Here is a 17,622-nt window from a genome sequence, read left to right on the forward strand (position 1 = left end):
ATCATCTATATAGCTGAGCTCCAAAGATTTAGCTCAAGTCTTATGGCTTTATCTTAGTCACACTCGCACACACAAACTTACTGTTTATTGGCTAGTTAAACGCTGTTATTATGTAAAAGACTCATAAAGAAAATCTTTTTTTTTTTAGAAAACAATGGGGACTCCAAGTTTTCTGCAACACGATTGATACTATTGTGCTCTGGCGACTTTGTCGCCAAGGTAGACAGTTGGTCCGAAAAAAATCACGTAAAAATGACGTAACGTCAGATAAAATGGCAGTAAACGTGACTTCTCTAATTGGCACTGACAGTGAATAAGAAGGGAAAAATAATAAAAAGTGTTCGTTTTCATGATTCTGTATGATCCAAAACTTTCAGACAGAGATACTGATTACTGCTGATTACAGGATCCTACAGGATGGAGGAAAATATTCACTTGGAGCCCCCGGTGGAATTTTTTTACTTCCCAACAAACATATTAGGACAAAGAAACAGAGAAATATTACTCTGAAAAATAAATATAAATTAATTAATCAATACATAAACATTTTCTTCCTTAACAATATTAGTAGACGGCAAGCATGCGGCTACGTTTTCATTCTATATTATTTCACACAAAGCACTTAACATACAGTATTTGCTCATGATGTCCAGGCATGGATTGAATCTGAAAATGAAGATTAGTCTAGTTTACTTCATATTCTCTCCAGTACCCACTCACAGAAAATAAATACATATTTGATTTGATTAGAAAATATACACAGTATCTTATCCTCCTCCGTTTTGTTATTAAAATGACAAAGAACACCTACTTAGGTACACAATATATTTTTTGCTTCATCTCTGAAACATGCGCATCTTTTTTGTATTGTAACATGCAGTATCATAAAGTAGGAACTATGCATATATAGGTTAAACTACACGCCTATGGGTTTGGGGAGGGGGTGTTAGTTGCAAGTTACGACTTTTTTTTTGTGAACGTTCTTTGAAATAAGGGACATATTTGTGTAAGAGATTAAACCTGAAAAAATGACATTGACAGAGTAAACAAAGACAGTGATCCCTAAATGATGTTTCGATACTAGCGGAAAAACGAAAGCATGATAAACAAATAATCACACATTCATTAGGACCTGCAAAAATTTCAAACGGCACCGTGAATGTGGGCGGAAATACCTGCTATTGCAACTGAACACAGCCTGTCAGAAGAGCTGCTTCTGTTTTATCAAGGGAAACGTCACTGAAGGGACTTTTAAACAAAGATTCTGTCAAAGTCTTCAGATATTTCAATGACACAAAATGGCTTCAACTGCAATTTGACTCAACATTGATTATGTTTACGAAATAAACTAGGATCAAATAATTAGCCGCGCCCCTAACCACAGCAGGGTGGGAAATATTTCAAATTTTAAGACTTAAAGGTAATGCTCATCCAAAATGGAAAATTCTGTAATCATTTACTGGTATGACTTTTAGTGTTTTTTGTTGTTGTTTTTTTGTCCATACAATGAAAGTCAATGGGGTCCAATCTTGTTTTGGACCCCATTGACTTTCATTAATTGGCCAAAAACTGTCCTTAAAATATCTTCTTTTATGTTCCACAGAAGAAAGCATGTCATACCGGTTTGAAAAGACATGAGGGTGAGCAAATCATGACAGAATTTTTAATTTTGGGTTAACTGTGTAAATTTCTTTTCCTCACACAAAGCTATTATGGGATTTCTGAAGACTTGGAATATAGAGCATGAGCAGATTTAAGTTCTTTTATTGTGCAAATCTGTCCTCTTTCATTATTTATACATATATAAAAAAGGTCTCTAACATTCTGCAATAAAACCTTTGTGTGTTCTCAGAAATACAAAATCATAGGGCTTCGAATTTCACAATTTCAGACTTAACCATAAAATTGGATGAACTACTGCAATCATCCAATCTGATTGTGGCAGTAGAGTGATGTTTGCTAGTTTTTTGGTTGAGGATAAAAGCCGCTAAAGTGACGTTTCCTTGCGAGAGTGGGTTTTTAATGGGTTACAGCATGTACACAACAAAGTCTCCCTCAAATCCACTCGTGGGTCTTTACATGTAGTTTTTGGCCTGGTTTAAAAGTCTATAGCCTACTCAATAATTATGCTCCACAAAAAGGTCTTGATCCAAATCAGGTTTGCGAATTTGCTTAATTTCTCAACTACTTAATAATTGAACCGATATCACAAGGTATCAACATTGCCAAAAGAGTTTCTCCAGGCAATATGAGGATAAAACGCACACAGATTTACTTCTCCGTCGGTCTTAAGCAAATCATATTCTGAGATTCACATCCTCACACAATGACTCATCATACTATAAGCCCTAAAGCAGCTTTCAGTTGACACAATTTTCCTTTTTAAACAAATGCAAACTCTGACAGCTCATATTGAGATTGATAGAGCAACATGTACAGAATGCAGTTCCAGTAGTGCAAATAAGTTCAGTGGTTTGGTAAGATGTGCAGTAAATACACACGTAACAGTACCCTCCATCAACTCTTCTCATAAATCCATAAGAACTTCTGGTTTAAACATTGAGTATAAAATGAAAACAAAAAGTGATGGAAGTTCTCAAAAGGAATAGTTCACTCCATGTTTTCCGATACCTGTATGACGTACTTTCTTCCGTCGAAGACAAAGGGAGACACTTTGAAGAATGTTCAAGCTGCTCTTTTCCACACAATGAAAGTGAATGGCGACCAAGCAAGATGTTTATAGAATTTTGCGAAAAACGACTTGAATATCACTCTGTCAGACATGTTGGGTTCACTGGGGTTCTATATAGAACCCTAGGGTTCTTGACTCAGTTTTAAAGAATCCTATATGCTAAAAAGGTTCTATATAATGAGAAATGTCTTAAATAATTGAATAATCCTTTTATGCCTAATGAGTTATTTAATTTTTTTCTATTGATAAAGTATGTTTCCGAGCTGTTTAATTCAAACAATTTAATTAGCATTTAAAATTGTTGAATTAATTAAGCTAAATCCTTAAAATGATCACATGGAGGGAACCCTTAAAAGATTATACATATGAAGCGCCCGACCTTTGAGGTTCTAGAACTTTTTCTTCTAAAAGTGTATGGCTTCAGAAGACTTGGGATATAAATGGATAATTCATATTTTTTTTTAAGCTTGATGGTCCCGATTGACTTCCATTGAATGGAAGAGAGCAGCGTGCACATGCTTTGAAACGTCTCCTTTAGTGTTCCACTGCCGTAAGAAAGGCAAGTGAGTAAATTATTACTTAATTTGCATTTTTTGGGGGGTGAACTATTCCTTTAATGAGTGGGTTCAGAACATCAAAAAACACACAAAAACTCCCGAATGCAGGTACAAATAAAAGCAGGTTAAAACCGAAGCATTGACCAGAACAAAAACACACCTTCGTTTAAAGTGCTCAGGCAGAAGACATCTACAAGAAATCAACACAAAGAAACAAATATACCGATGCTAACAGGAAGACGTCCCTGGAAGCTAAGAATTGCTTATTTCGTGATGTTTCAAGGCTTGTCTCCTTTTTGTCAGGGTTTGTTAGGATGTTGGGCAGTGGAAGAAGCCAGCTGACAGCTGGAACCGAAGAATGGAAGAAGAGGTTGTTTTGCAGGCAGTGTAATCGACACCTGAAAGATACCTTCTGGCTGGGTCAGGAGCATCAAGTCCAACTATCTCTCCAGTCCCCATTTCCTCTAGTTTTTTTTTTTTTCTTTACTTATTCATAATGATAAATAATTCTTCAACTGTCCTTTCAGACTCAACAAACGTAACAACTGATTTCATCTAGATGACCAGCGAATCTAGAAAGGAATGTGTTAAATTAGGCAGTGGAAGAGGCAGTGTTTTCTATCCCTGGTCCCCGATGGAAAACTTTGGAATGCTGTTGATCTGTTGGATATATGGGTGTGAATGTGAGCTTACATCTCTTCTGTGAATAAACCTCAAGGATATACAGGCCAAGCTCAGCCTGTCTTCAAAAACATCTGTGGAAACAGTCTCGCTCATTACACCCTGATCCACTATCTCATTTTAGCAGTTGATGAGGCCGAATCGTCTTCTTTAATACCTTTAGGCTGGTGGCCCATGGCTGTAATTCGGTGCTGACTTGGTAAGATGACATGTAGTGCATGTTGAAAAGTGTAAGAAAGGAAGGGAGGAGGTAAAGGAGAGAGGGAAGGAGGGAAGGAAGAGGAACAGGATTACTTCTTGGCAGTGAGGGCTGCTAACGTGGCATCCACCTCCTCCTCAGGTTTGAGTGGATGCCACTGAGCGATGGGCCTGCGTGGGTTTGCCAGCATGTCGGACCAGTGCCGAAGCTCAGTTCCCTGCGCTTTGCTTCCCACCCAGATCTTCCCGATGGCGTCGTTCTTGCCGATCTTATCGTAGTCGAGCACCGTGACCACAGCTTGTATTTTCTAAGAAAGAAACAGATATTGTGCTCAAAGTTTGAAGGAGCACAAAAAGGTAAACTCTTGTGTTGAGCCATGTAAAGCGTACCTGCATCTGGTCCTGTGGGATCTCAAAGCTGAAGGACTCGTTGTAGTACGGGTTCAGCGTGTTCTTCTTCACAGTCGTCTTCTTCTTCTTCAGTCGCTTCCCATTTTGCAGAAGATGAATCTTCACATAGGGATCTGTAAAGGTTTACCAGTGTCAGTCATTATGCAATTATATGTGTCATCTATCTATCTATCTATCTATCTATCTATCTATCTATCTATCTATCTATCTATCTATCTATCTATCTATCTATCTATCTATCTATCTATCTATCTATCTATCTATCTATCTATCTATCAGTTCTTTCTGGTTCTCAAATCTGATTGGCTGAGAGTCAGCTGTGCAATATTCACAGTATCAGTATCAGAACTGGAAGTGTTTCACCGTTTGAACCATCCTTTTTTTTTTTGTAGGCGAGAATGTAGTTATTTCGACCTCAAATATGTGACTAATATATAATCATAGTGCCTATTTTATAATCTGTTGAGATGCTTTCGCTGAGGTGAGCTCCAGGCCGTCAGTGGCCGTTCAGTGCTCATGTACCCGCAGAGAACAGCATCATCTCGGCCAGTCCTTCGGGAATTTGCCACTGGCACTATAAAGATAGTGGTTAAAAATGCCGTATTTGGTATTGAGAAAGGATCGTGATATGGACTTCAGTGAAAGTTAAATTATTACAGCATTAGATGGCGGCAAAGACCGTCTTTATGAGTGAGTCAGAATAAGAAAGTTCTTTTAGCGCTGTCATGGGAAGAACAAAGACGAACATATCGCTTTTCTCAGCGGACATTCAAACAAATTTTTTGGATGTAATATTATGGACATCGACCTGAGGAATGAATGCTATATCGGATTAAGGTAATACATTCGTTTAGTTGATCTCGCTCTCATAATACCATAATGTACTCTACATAATACAATAAGCTTCAGTGAAGCGACTCAATGTTCCTTCGTTACTAAAGTGAATTAGTTTTAGAATTAGTAAAGGAGGCTTGGGCTCAACTGTCAAACTTACAACTTGCGATTTAAACCCATGGCGGAAGGAAGTAGTTCTGCACAAAAGAGCTTTTTAAAGACACTCCATTGTTGTTTCTTATTTATTTACTCCCTTGTGCCGTCGAACTGTTTAAAGGGACAGTACCCCCAAATTAAGCATCAATTAAAGGGACAGTCCCCCACAATTAAACATGAATTAAAGGGACAGTCCCCAATTTTAATGGCTGTCTCAATGGCAAAATCCTTAAAAAGTCCCACAATACATAGTGAAAACCAGTGATTATTTAGGGATTAAACCATTATTTAATTACATTTCATCTTAAATATACATCGCTAGACAGGTAATTAACATAATCTAGCTAACATTTATAATTTATGTTCGGCTGAAATGTTGCACGTACATATACTGTATGTAACAAGCAATATTTATCATAATGTACTTTAAGTTACACTTGGTTCGATTGCCTGTTCCGAACCCGAGTTCGATTGCTCCCCCCTCCCCCTGCCCCCGATGGACTGTGTTCACATTATATTATTTGTATCCGAACCGCGGTACGCTTACGTCATCAAGCTGCAGCTGGTGCGTACTCGTGTTTTTTGGTAACCGCTATGAAAAGGCGTAAAAATGGATAGAATTGCTCGCTTCACATTTGTTCTTCTTTTTTTTAACCTTTTGTTTTGTTTTCAAAGAAAAGATACAGAAACACACTTGCGTTTGTCTGCCGCAAAAGTATTAAAACCGTTCCAAAGACAGCGGGATGTCCGCCCGCCCGCCGAAGACAATTTTTGTGGAGGCAAGCAGAAATCATCTCTCTGCTTGCAGTGCGTCAATCCCGCTTTTCGTCAAGGTAAGTTTATATAGACCCTTTTACAGTTGTTAAACACACGCACGCAGGCACGCACCAGATTATACGTCATCAATAGCGGTTCACTTCCGCGATTTGGTACGATTGCGTTCATATCAGCAGCGAACCGTACCCGAGTTCACATGAACCGTACCCCAGACCACCTTTTTAAGCGGACTCGAGTACGGTTCGCGGGTGCGCACCCGAGTTCGGAAAACAGCGTTCACATCATCCAAACGAACCGAACTCTGACGTCATTTGAACCCGGGTGCGCACCAAAAGTGCTAATGTGAAAGCGCCCTGAATGACAAAAAATAATGTCAGAAAGATATCAGTTCTGCTGTTGTACATAAATACCATTAGTGCCGTTGTACAACGAGGATGTTGGCATGTCCCCATCACAGGGTTTCCGCGGGTCTTAAAAAAAAACTTAAAAAGACTTAAATCGCTCTTCCATGAATAAAGGCCTTAAAAAGGTCTTAAATCAGATATGGTCATGGCATTAATTTTCATGATTGTTTTCTTCATGTGTTTCATTTTAAAGTGAAGCGAAAGCGTAATTTCTGTGCTACACGGCTCAGATCCCTCAATATTCATTTAACAATACGCGGTAGATGGCGGCATGTGCTGCTTCATCTGTCAGTCACCCGAAGAAGAACTTGACAAACATGCGCAGATGAACCCTTTCTAAAGCGCACTATTTAGAAATGTAGTTCGATTGGAAGGCTGAAAAATACGTTGGAGAAATGGGGAAATGTTTACAGTATTCCAGCCTAAATGGACAAAAGACAAAAGGTTTGCGGGTTGGTTGAAGTCTGTACCAGGGAATGTTTATCAAGCTTATTGTTCAACATGTCGAAATAATTTAAGAATTCCAGTTGAGTACGATGGGGATCAAAGCAGGCGAATCACACTTGGCCAGCACCAAACACAAACACCAAGAAGGTGTCGCGCAGACTTCGAATATATTACAATACTGTTCTCAAGACACAACCTCAACAAATACAAAGAGTGTGTCAGCTTATTGTACACACGAATCTCCTGCTGCGACGGTTTCTTCCACATGAATTTCCCGCTGCAAAAACACTCAACCAAAATGACTTAAGGGCTGCACATCAACACTGAAGTCGTTATGGGCAATGCGTACAGTAAGCTGCCCACGACTCCTACAAATCAAACGACGATATCGAAAAGATCTTTCGTGTTATGTTTCCTGATTCAGAACTATTAAAACGGGTTACTTGCTGAAATTTGGAATAGCACCATTTATTAAACAGCAGTTGATTTCAGAGGTGAGCAAAGACTCTTTTGTGGTTATGTTGGACGAGAGCCTTAACAGAAGTATCAACAACAAACAAACAGATCTGCATATTCGCCACTGGACTGGTGACTGCGTTCAGTCTCAATATTTTGGTTCCCAGTTCTTTGGACATGCTACAGCTCAGGATTTAGTTCATAATTTTATGGTGAGTTTTATGCATGCATATTCTCTTATCCTGTCAGCTTTTATGATTTGATTATGTAACTGTCTGAACTCATATTAACAATAATTGTAACTAGGAAAGGTATTTTTGCCAAAAAGCAGTGTTTTACAAAGCATGGTCTAGAGGTGCACGTTAAAAGATCGCAATCTCTATTCAAATGGACATTCAGATCCAGAGAGAGCAGTTGACATGTATGCACTAAGGATTGATGAGCCAACATAATGATTATTATGAAAACTCTTGACTTCTGAATGCAATCCATAATGTTTTGATAGCCCACTTATGAATAGCCAGGCGTCTGTAGAACAGAAACATTTTATGACACATCCTATATTAAATTGCCATTCTGATTTTTCACTTCCATGAGTGTGTGGAGAAACAAAATTTACGAAATATGGTGTCGATATCAATGGACGGGGCCAAACATAAATTAGAAGTTTTTCTAACTCAATTTGGATCACAGCTTGCCGTTGTTGGAAGTTGTGGACTCCACATTCTGCACAATGCCTTCAAACGTGGCTTTGCAAAATGGCAGATAGACAAACTGTTGAAGGCTTTACATTCACTGTTTAATTGTGCTCCAGCAAGAAGAGAAGATTTTTGTTGTGTGTGACCAAGTCTTCTATATTCCCTTTACACTTCTGTGGTCACCGTTGGCTGGAGAACTTACCAGTGGCTGAGAGAGATTTGGCCATCCATGGAGACATATGTTGATGCAGTCAAATCTAGGAAAATTCCAAACCCTGGTTCGTCGTCCTTTGACACCATTGCCGATTAATGAGAGGACCCCTTGATACTTCCAAAGCTTAATTTCTTCATTGCTGTGCCAAGGACCTTTCAACCGTTCTTTAAGAAGTATCAAACTGATCAGCCGGTCATGCCTTTCTTACACACAGACTTAACTGAAGGTAATTTGTACTGGCCTTTGCTTTACAAATCTATTAAAACATTATGAAGTTATTGCATTAGCATTGTTGAAACTCAAGGTGAAAATTTGGTAGAAATGTATACAGATCATATCTGTGCAATATTCAGTTATGCAATGTTTTCTTGGTAATTTGTCTTTTCACAGAGTCTTCTAAGACGCTTTGTCAAAAATGAGCTTCCGGACATCTCCGCTGTTAAACTGGCCAGATTAGATGCAACTGATGTGTAGACCTGGGTCACTCCTAAAGATGTCGACATTGGAATAGGTGCTTCCTCTGTCCTTAAGGTACTGTATAGCTAAAGACAAAGAAACATTTAATGTAGTGTTTATAGTCCTAAAGGCATTGTATTATTTAACAAACTCTTCTTCAAAGTAGAAGCAGCAGAGAATGAGAGCTTACTGTAATGATGTTAAGGAAGGACAGCATGACTGCCTTTCAAACATTGTTCAGAAAGTGCAAGAAATGTGCTCACTCAAGTATCCTTTGGTCAGATCCACCTCATGTTCGATATCAAACCAAATTAACTCAAACCCAGACATGTGTCAGAAGTATATTAACTTATTAAGTTTCTTGAGAACAAGCAGCTGCCAGGAGGAATCTCAGCTGGCATTTAATACTTATAATGTATTTTGTGTTTACTAAGCAACATTTGTAGAATTTTTTTTTTATGATTAGGGGCCCTATCTTGCATCCAGCGCAATTGACTTTGTACACCGACGCATGTATCATTCATATTTTGCACCCGCGCACAGCGGCCTTTTCCCTCCACAGACGCACGTCGGTTAACTAAGAAATACACTTGCGCTCCCGGGGGCGGTTCAGCGCAAAGAGGAGGCGTGTTCCGGCGCAAACGTTCCCTCATGCTATTTTACAGGTTTAGAAAACAACCGAAAAAAAATAGTTTAAAGTCAGTGGCGCGTTGCGCATGTTATTCATATGCTATTTTAAGGGCGCATGCTTGGCCATAATCAATGTAGCGTGTGCACAACACGCATACACTTTGATTCTCTCACACAGAAGCAGCCGTTTTCATTTTTTCAAATCATACATTATTACGATAGATAGATAGATGATAGATGGATGATAGATAGATAGATAGATAGATAGATAGATAGATAGATAGATAGATAGTTTATTATTAAAGCATACATCTAGCTTACACATTTACCCAAATGATCATACGCATGTTTAACCAAAGCTAATTTGGGTGGGTTTCTCCCATCCCCAACGTCATTTCTCTGTCTTTTACGGCCCTGACGAGAACGTCGGTCTCTTCGGCTGTGAACCGCTCCTGGCGCGCGCCTGGCAAATCCGCCGTTATAATAGGAATCCGCTATAGAACAAGAGCGCCTGCTCTTAAAGGGAATGTGAGATGTCGCTCTGATTGGTTTATTTCACGTTACGCCCAAACCACACCTATGAATAATGAAGCTACTTCAGACCAACCCATTTTAGATTTGCGTCGGGCGCAAGAGTCATTTATCCCGCCGGTATAATAGCAACAGCGCCCAAGTGTTTTGCGCTTGATACTTGCGTTTCAGATCGTTAAAATAGGGCCCTAGGTCAGCAAGAGTAGAGTATTTAAAACACTATAATAACAATAGTAATTTATTATTTGTATTTATAATTAATATTTCTTGGTAGGTGATACAATAACCCAGCAGTTTGGCAGTCTACCTCATCTTTAAGCCAAAGACAAGTCTTTTGTATTTTTCTGTCCCATGAACCAACGGCTTGATGATTTTTTACATGGTGTCATCTGTGGATCTTACAGCTTTGGAGCTTCTGCAAAAAGTCCTCCTTTTGTCTCATGGACAGGCAACGGTCGAAAGGGGGTTTTCTGTAAGGAAGTGGAAACATGCAACATGAAGGAAGACACAGTGGTTGCGCACAGGCTGATCTGTGATTAGGTCAGGGTTTCAGGTGGAATTTTGAATGTGCCTTTATCAGAAGAGTTACTGAATGCAGTTAATGCTGCAAGATCAAGATACAGACTCCACGTGGATGAGGAGAGAAAGAGAAAAGCCAATGAACTGCAGTGTCAAACGAGGAAGGCAGCAGAGGAAGACATTGAGCAACTGAAGAAAGAAAAGAAAACATTGGTTGATGTTTGTTCATCTCTGGAAAAGGATGCTGACCTCAGTGCTGAAGAGGCAGAGAGAGGAAGCCCGGAAGTCAGACGGTACAGCTCATTAGCAAATCCAATGCACTGCGGAGACGGTTGAAAGACAAGCAGAAGGAAAAGGAGGATTTGGAAGAAGAAATTGCAAAGAAAGTTGTTCAACTTGGCCACATTAATTAATGTTTTGGTCCAAAATATTCTAATGAAATGCTGATGAATTTGGGCATTCTTTTGTCTTCAAAATAGAAATAAAACTAACCTTTGTTCATAGTTTGTGGTCATTTCAAGGACAAGAGATTTGAACTGAAGAATCAGAGGGAGGTTCTTAAGAAAAGAGAATCATATGCTCCTATTGTTGAGCACGAACTGTTTTACAACAAGATTGTATTTCAAGAAATTATTTTCCATGTTTGATGGTGTCACGGTGTGGTGTAGGCAGAAGAAGACGAGGGAGAGTAAGTTCTAATGCAAACTTTTACTAATAATATAATCCCAACAGGTACAGACAGACAGAAGGTACACACACTTAATACAACGGAAGTCAGACAATGACTGACTGAACAGAAGGGAACTAAATACAAACACAGATGAACACTGATTAACAGAACACAGGTGATACGGATGATGATGATTAACTAAACACAGGTGAAACAGATGAACTGATAAAGGTTGTCATGTAAACAAATGAGTGGCGGGAAAACAGAACAAAGGAAGACATGTGACTAATACAAACAAACAACGGCACAAACAGATTACTTGTATTTTATTTCACTTTGCCATATATTTTATGAATAACTGCTTAGGAACGCGCGCGCGCGCGTGTGTGTGTGTGTATAAACCTCCACTCATGCTGATTGGGTAGACATGTTGATTACTGATTGTTGACAGCTGGTTGGAATAACCTGATGATTGGAATGATGTGATGATTGGATAGATAATTTGAACGTATTCCTTCCAAACTTTGTCAATAAAGCATAATTTGTTGTCCCTTCGATTTTATTTTTTTATTTTTTCCTTAAATTGTTTTTTAGTTGGTCTTAAAAGGTTCTTTAAAAAGTCTTAAATGTACCCTATAAAACCTACAGAAACCCTGCAATCAGTGTCCCAATGTGTAGTGAGCCAGGGTCTTTACTGTCCTTACCAGTGCCCGAATTTATGTACACAATAGGGAGCTAGGGAGCTGATTGAGACGCATCCTAGATCTTTTCTGTAAATCACTTCCGATTTCACTCAAGATTCGATGGTTAAGAAAGGCCTTTAATCCTGGTCCTTGCAATGTTTTGAGCCGTGCAGTTCTCTCATAGCCACCAGCAGATGGCAGCAGTGAGAACTAACTGGAGGGGAAGCGTGGCGCAGGACTGCAGAGTCAGCACGTGAGCGCTATCTTTTCTGCATGGCTACCGCTGACACTAAAGCACAGGCGTGACACGAGTGCACTGCTGCAGCACTGAAGCGTGCTGTGCATGTCTGACAGAAACATGACCAGTTAATTCATTCATTAAAGCGGAGACAAAGACTGAATAAAATATGCACATATATGTTCTAAGCGTAAACCGAAAAGAGAAAACATTATTTTATTGTTATGGCATATGCAGGAACATCCAGTCTTCTGCGTGCGTTTATCTCCACCCACTCTCTGGAGGAGACAGAAAAGCGGTGCATTATGTGTGTGTGTACCTGAGAGTCCCCCAACATCCATCTTTTTCAGGTTCTTCGCCTCTAGGATACAGATGGTGAGTTTTCCAGCTGTAGGTACATAGCGCAGAGAGATGCAGATATCTCCAAGCTTTTCAGGCTGTGTTGGGGAAAAATAAAAATAGTTGGTCTTAAAGGGACAGTTTGAAAATCAGTCTGATCTGAATGATGCCAAATGTTGGGTGTCCGATCATGACATGACCAATTAAAATATTAATTCTGTAAGATTTAAATATGCAAATTATATAGGCCTATATAATTTAAATATAAATATAGTTGATCATCTCCTAACAAGGCCACATATTAAGGTCTGGGTTGATTAGATGGCAAGCAAACAATCAGTTCTCGTAATCAATATGTTGAATGCAGGAGAAATGGGCAGGAATAAAGATCTGAGCGACTTTGACAAGGGCCGATTGTTATGGCAAGGCAACTGGGTCAGAGTGTGTCTGAAACGGCAAGACTTGTGTGTTTCTCCAGGCCAGCAGTGGTGAGAATTTACCAACAGTGATCCTGAGGAGAGACAAACTACAAACCGGCGACCGGGTGTTGGGAACCCAAGGTTCATTGATGCACGAGGGCAACGAAGGCTATCCCGTCTGGTCCGAGCCAACAGAAGCTCTACTGTGGCACAAGTCACATAATATTTTAATGATGATTATGGAAGGAATGTGTCACAACCAACCCAATCTCAAGGCGATTCGTACGTATTTTATGAGGTGGCTAATTCGTACGAATTCGTACGACCAAACTCGTATGAATTCGTAAGTTTTTTGCTAAATCTGTACAAATGAGGTCATACGAATTCGTACAAATTAGCCACCTCATAAAATACGTACGAATTGGTCATCAGACAGAGTTGGTCACAACACAGAGTGAATTACACTCTGCTGCGTATGACGCTGCTTAACCGCAGACCAATCAGAGTGCCTATGATGACCCCTGTCCACCGCCGAAAAGCCTACAATGGGCACGCGAGCATCTGAACTGGACCTCAGAGCAGTGGAAGAAGGTCGCCTGGTCCGACGAGTCCCGTTTTCTTTTACATCACGTGGACGGCCGTGTACGTGTGCACCGTGGAAGTGATTGCACCAGGATGGGAGAGACTGTGATGCTCTGGCCAACTCTCTGCTGGGAAACCCTGGGTCCGGCCATTCATGTAGACGTCAATTTCATGACACTGGTGTTCCCTGGTGAAAGTGGCCTCTTTCAGCAGGATAATGCACCCTGACACACTGCACACATTTTTCAGGAATGGCTTGAGGAACATGATGAAGAGTTCAAGCTGTTGCTCTGGCCTCCAAATTCCCCAGTTCTCAATCCAGTTGAGTTTGTGTGGGATGTGCTGGATCAACAAACTCAATCCACAGCGGCTCCACCTCGCAACCTACAGGACTTAAAGGATCTGCTGTTAATGTCTTGGTGCCAGAGACCACAGCACACCTTCAGGGGTCTCGTGGAGTCCATGTCTCGGCGGGTCAGTGCTGTTTTGGCAGCACATCGAGGACCAACAGCATATTAGGCAGGTGGTTATAATGTTTTGGCTCATCGTTTTGTACATTTTTATTTGCATATTTAAATCTTACAAACTAGATTCAATTAGGAAAATTTTCTGTGACTAACAACATAATTTCTGTCTCATCCTCACAGAAAGCTATGGACTATGCACTTCTATGGTATTTTTCTTCACTGTTAACTTTAAAATGTTTTAAAAAGAGCAGCATGAACATTCGATCTCCAGCTATGGTCTACAAAAGAAAGAAACGGGTTTGGAACAACATGGTGTGTGTAAATGAAGACACAATGATCATTTAAAAAAAAAAACAGATTTCATTTTCAGTGAATAATACATCAATAGTGTCTCTTCAGTTCTTAAATAGTCCTTAAATTATTTGCTAAAGGGAACATCACATTTGTAACATGTGTTATATGAAAGCATTATGAAACATTATGGGTGTCTATTATTAGATGGCGACAGCTGCTCGTTAACAATGCGAATGACAGATGAAGGACAGGTTTACCTCTTCTTTCTCTGCGCTGTCCAGGTCTCTCCATTGCTCGATGGGTTGTGCCAGGTCCAGGGTGTTCATGGGAATCTTCACCTCACCGATCACATCGTGCTTCGAGAAACGGTCAAAGTCGTACACAGACATGACCAGAGTCTTTCCTCCCATTTCATTGAACGCAATCTAGAAATCAACATCAGCTCATGAGTGCCGGGACTGAGTAGTGATCGGGGTGTCTAAACCCTGCTCTGCACACATTTGATGATGTTAACTGGAACTGTACTAAAATAGATACTCTACCTTAAAGTTGAAAGTCTCGTTGAAGGTAGGGTTAAGGGTTTTCTTGTGCACCTTGGTGTCATACTTCTTCTTCTTGTCTGGGAGAATGAAAACTCTGACGTACGGGTCGGAGGTGCCGCCACTGTCCATGGAGAGAAGATCTGCAGCTTGCAGGATGCCCACTGTCAGCTACATTGTAAAAGAGTGTTGATCTTTAAAATACACATGTATTCAAGGTGTAAGGAAAATATGCTATTACATTGTATTTGACTTCAGAGAGTCCCGAAGATTAAACTTTTTCAAAACTAGATGAAATCAAAAGGATTTTCCCCTTTCCTTATCTTAGATCATCTAAAGGTGTGGTCCCAATAGCAGTGAAAATTTGCAGGCAAAAGAGGTCCATTGTCTGTTTTCACTCTCAAACCAAGCAGATTTCTCTTGGGCAACATTGCGAATCAGTGTGACCAACTTTAACATGCTGCTAAATCTGCACAATTCTAGATTGAGTTTATTCCCATTCGAAATAACTGGATTTCACCCATTAAAATTCACCAAACAAAGGTACAGTAAATGTGACTGCAAAGCTAAGTAACACTAAAACCAGAAAGCACATCATTTTTCCTGAAATAAAAGTAACTGAAAAAAATAAAAATAAAAAATAAAAGTAAAGTAATAGTATTTTATTTCCACTAGCTGCCAAAGCAAAATTTCTCATTTTCATTTGAAACGTCCATCCATCCATCCATCCATCCATTCTTCAAACCGTTTTTCCTCTGTAGGATTTAGTTTAGTTTATATTGATGTACTAAAATAACTAAAACTGAAATAAAAAAATTATTTCATGTACATATTTAAAACGAAATACACACAAAACACACACCAAATCACAAACTTCACCTTAATTTAAAATAAAAATGGAAAACATAAAAAAATAAAAAATAATTCAAAATATGAATAAAAACTATAATGGTATCTCAATGATTAAAAAAATTGGTGTATACAGAGTCATTTGGAACTTTATTCATCTGCCTTTGTCTGACTTCCTACAAACGCTTGCGATACTAAGTTAATACTTGTTCAAAACAATCACTTTAGCAAAGTTTGTACTATTTTCTGTTTATTTTGAAAAATAACATAATTAATTTTTGTTCAATAAATATACCATCATTAAAATTTTTATTTTAAAAATATAGAAACAAAATAATAAAAAAAAAGTAAAGATTCTGAAAGCATTGAAGCATATGATTTATAACTCCCATAATAGTTGAATAAAGCTTTACAGTAGTAACACATAAATATGATATTTTATCATATGATATGATAAATATATATATATAAAAAATTATGGTTTCATTAGAAATATGGTGATTATCTCTAAGATGGACACCCAATTTGATATATGATATTTGCCATCTGAATCTAACTGTCAAGTCAACAAATGGAAAAGTCAGCCAGCTGTTTATCATGTTAATTATTGCCTTCCTTTTACCCCAAATAACACACTTTTACAAATTCTTCCGTTACTGAAAAACCGTTGCTTTAATTACCTTGAACAAAACTGAAAATCATTAACAAGACCTTTGTCTCAAAATATAGTCAATAATTTTATCGATTCTCATTTGCTACATAAATCTACAACATATAAAAAAAAACATTTATTAGTGCAGAATTAACTTTGCGTTGGTGTCCACGATCACGTCAAGGATCAGCCAAATTTCCATGTGCATCATCAAAAGCGGTTGTTAAAGGCCCCTTGTAGTCAATAATTGTATCCCTTAAAACCCATCTTTCACCAAAATGACATATTTAAATGTTTTTCCTTGAAAACATTTCTCCATGCCTTAAAATAGCATGAATGTAACTCTACACCCTTGCCTCATTTAGTATAAGCGGTTCCATGAATATGCAAATTATCCCCGCCTCCACTCACTCACACAAGCTCAGAGATCCACTCATTGACGATCACACATTGACATGATTGGTTACAAGGTAGTTTTACGCATTTCTCTTTCCCTTTAGATATTAAAGCTGGTTTGTGCACTGTAAAAAGTAAAGTGACCAAGTTACCTTGTTGTCTGAGAAGTCATAGTCTAGGGAGAACTGTAGTTTTCCAAGCTTCTCCTTCTCTTTAGGTTCCTCCTCTTTCTCTTCAGTTAATCCCATGTCTATATCTTCTTCATCATCATCCTCTTCCTGTTTCTGGAGAGACAAAAGCACAGATGGCCGTTACAGGAGAAACTAGAACAAAGGTGATGGAAGGTAAATGAAGTTCCCCAAACATGGTTCGTTGGGCCAATACTCAGCTTACCTGAAGTTTGCCAGGTGTCAAACCACCCGGGTGTTACTGTATGTAACTGTGTCAGCGATGACCTTCATAGCAACATGACTTGATTTCACTTTTCCTTTCATGACACCATTTGCAACAATCTACATTACTTTTGTGGAGGGAATGACAGACGGAAGGATTCTAGTCCTAAAGCATTCTGTCCGTAAATTGATTCTCAGTCTGCAGGGTATAATAAAACCCAGAGTCTCGCTTTTTACACAGGAAGAAAAGATTCAGATGATAGAGAAGGGAAGTGTTGGCGCTTTAAAGCCGATACTCATATCAGCACACATATACAATGTAAAATGATGGACAATTTGGAAGAAACGTTGTGGCAGACAGATACTAAAGATCACAGTACAAGAGCAGAATTAGTGTTATTTTACACATCATTATTTCTCACGGTTCCTCCCTGCTGCTCT

General features: G+C 39.0%; 1 protein-coding gene across 3 annotated transcripts in view; it reads right to left on the minus strand.

Moving 5' to 3' along the window:
* Positions 1-3,158: 3,158 nt before the first annotated feature.
* syt2a (synaptotagmin IIa) overlaps positions 3,159-17,622 on the minus strand; it is a 100,328-nt gene continuing 85,864 nt past the window's right edge. For 2 of the 3 annotated variants that reach the window (XM_082145189.1, XM_082145188.1), the window contains exons 4-9: positions 16,942-17,073; positions 14,896-15,063; positions 14,611-14,778; positions 12,572-12,689; positions 4,519-4,652; positions 3,159-4,436 (exon numbers count right to left, since the gene is read on the minus strand). In XM_082145189.1, the coding sequence (XP_082001315.1) occupies positions 4,221-4,436; positions 4,519-4,652; positions 12,572-12,689; positions 14,611-14,778; positions 14,896-15,063; positions 16,942-17,073 (936 nt within the window). In that variant the 3' untranslated portion in view covers positions 3,159-4,220. The remainder of the gene's footprint in view (positions 4,437-4,518; positions 4,653-12,571; positions 12,690-14,610; positions 14,779-14,895; positions 15,064-16,941; positions 17,074-17,622) is intronic. The other variant, XM_082145190.1, reaches the window with a different exon arrangement.

The sequence above is a fragment of the Leuciscus leuciscus genome, assembly GCF_965113295.1.
Source record: "Leuciscus leuciscus genome assembly, chromosome: 18".
In the NCBI taxonomy this organism is placed as follows: domain Eukaryota; kingdom Metazoa; phylum Chordata; class Actinopteri; order Cypriniformes; family Leuciscidae; genus Leuciscus; species Leuciscus leuciscus.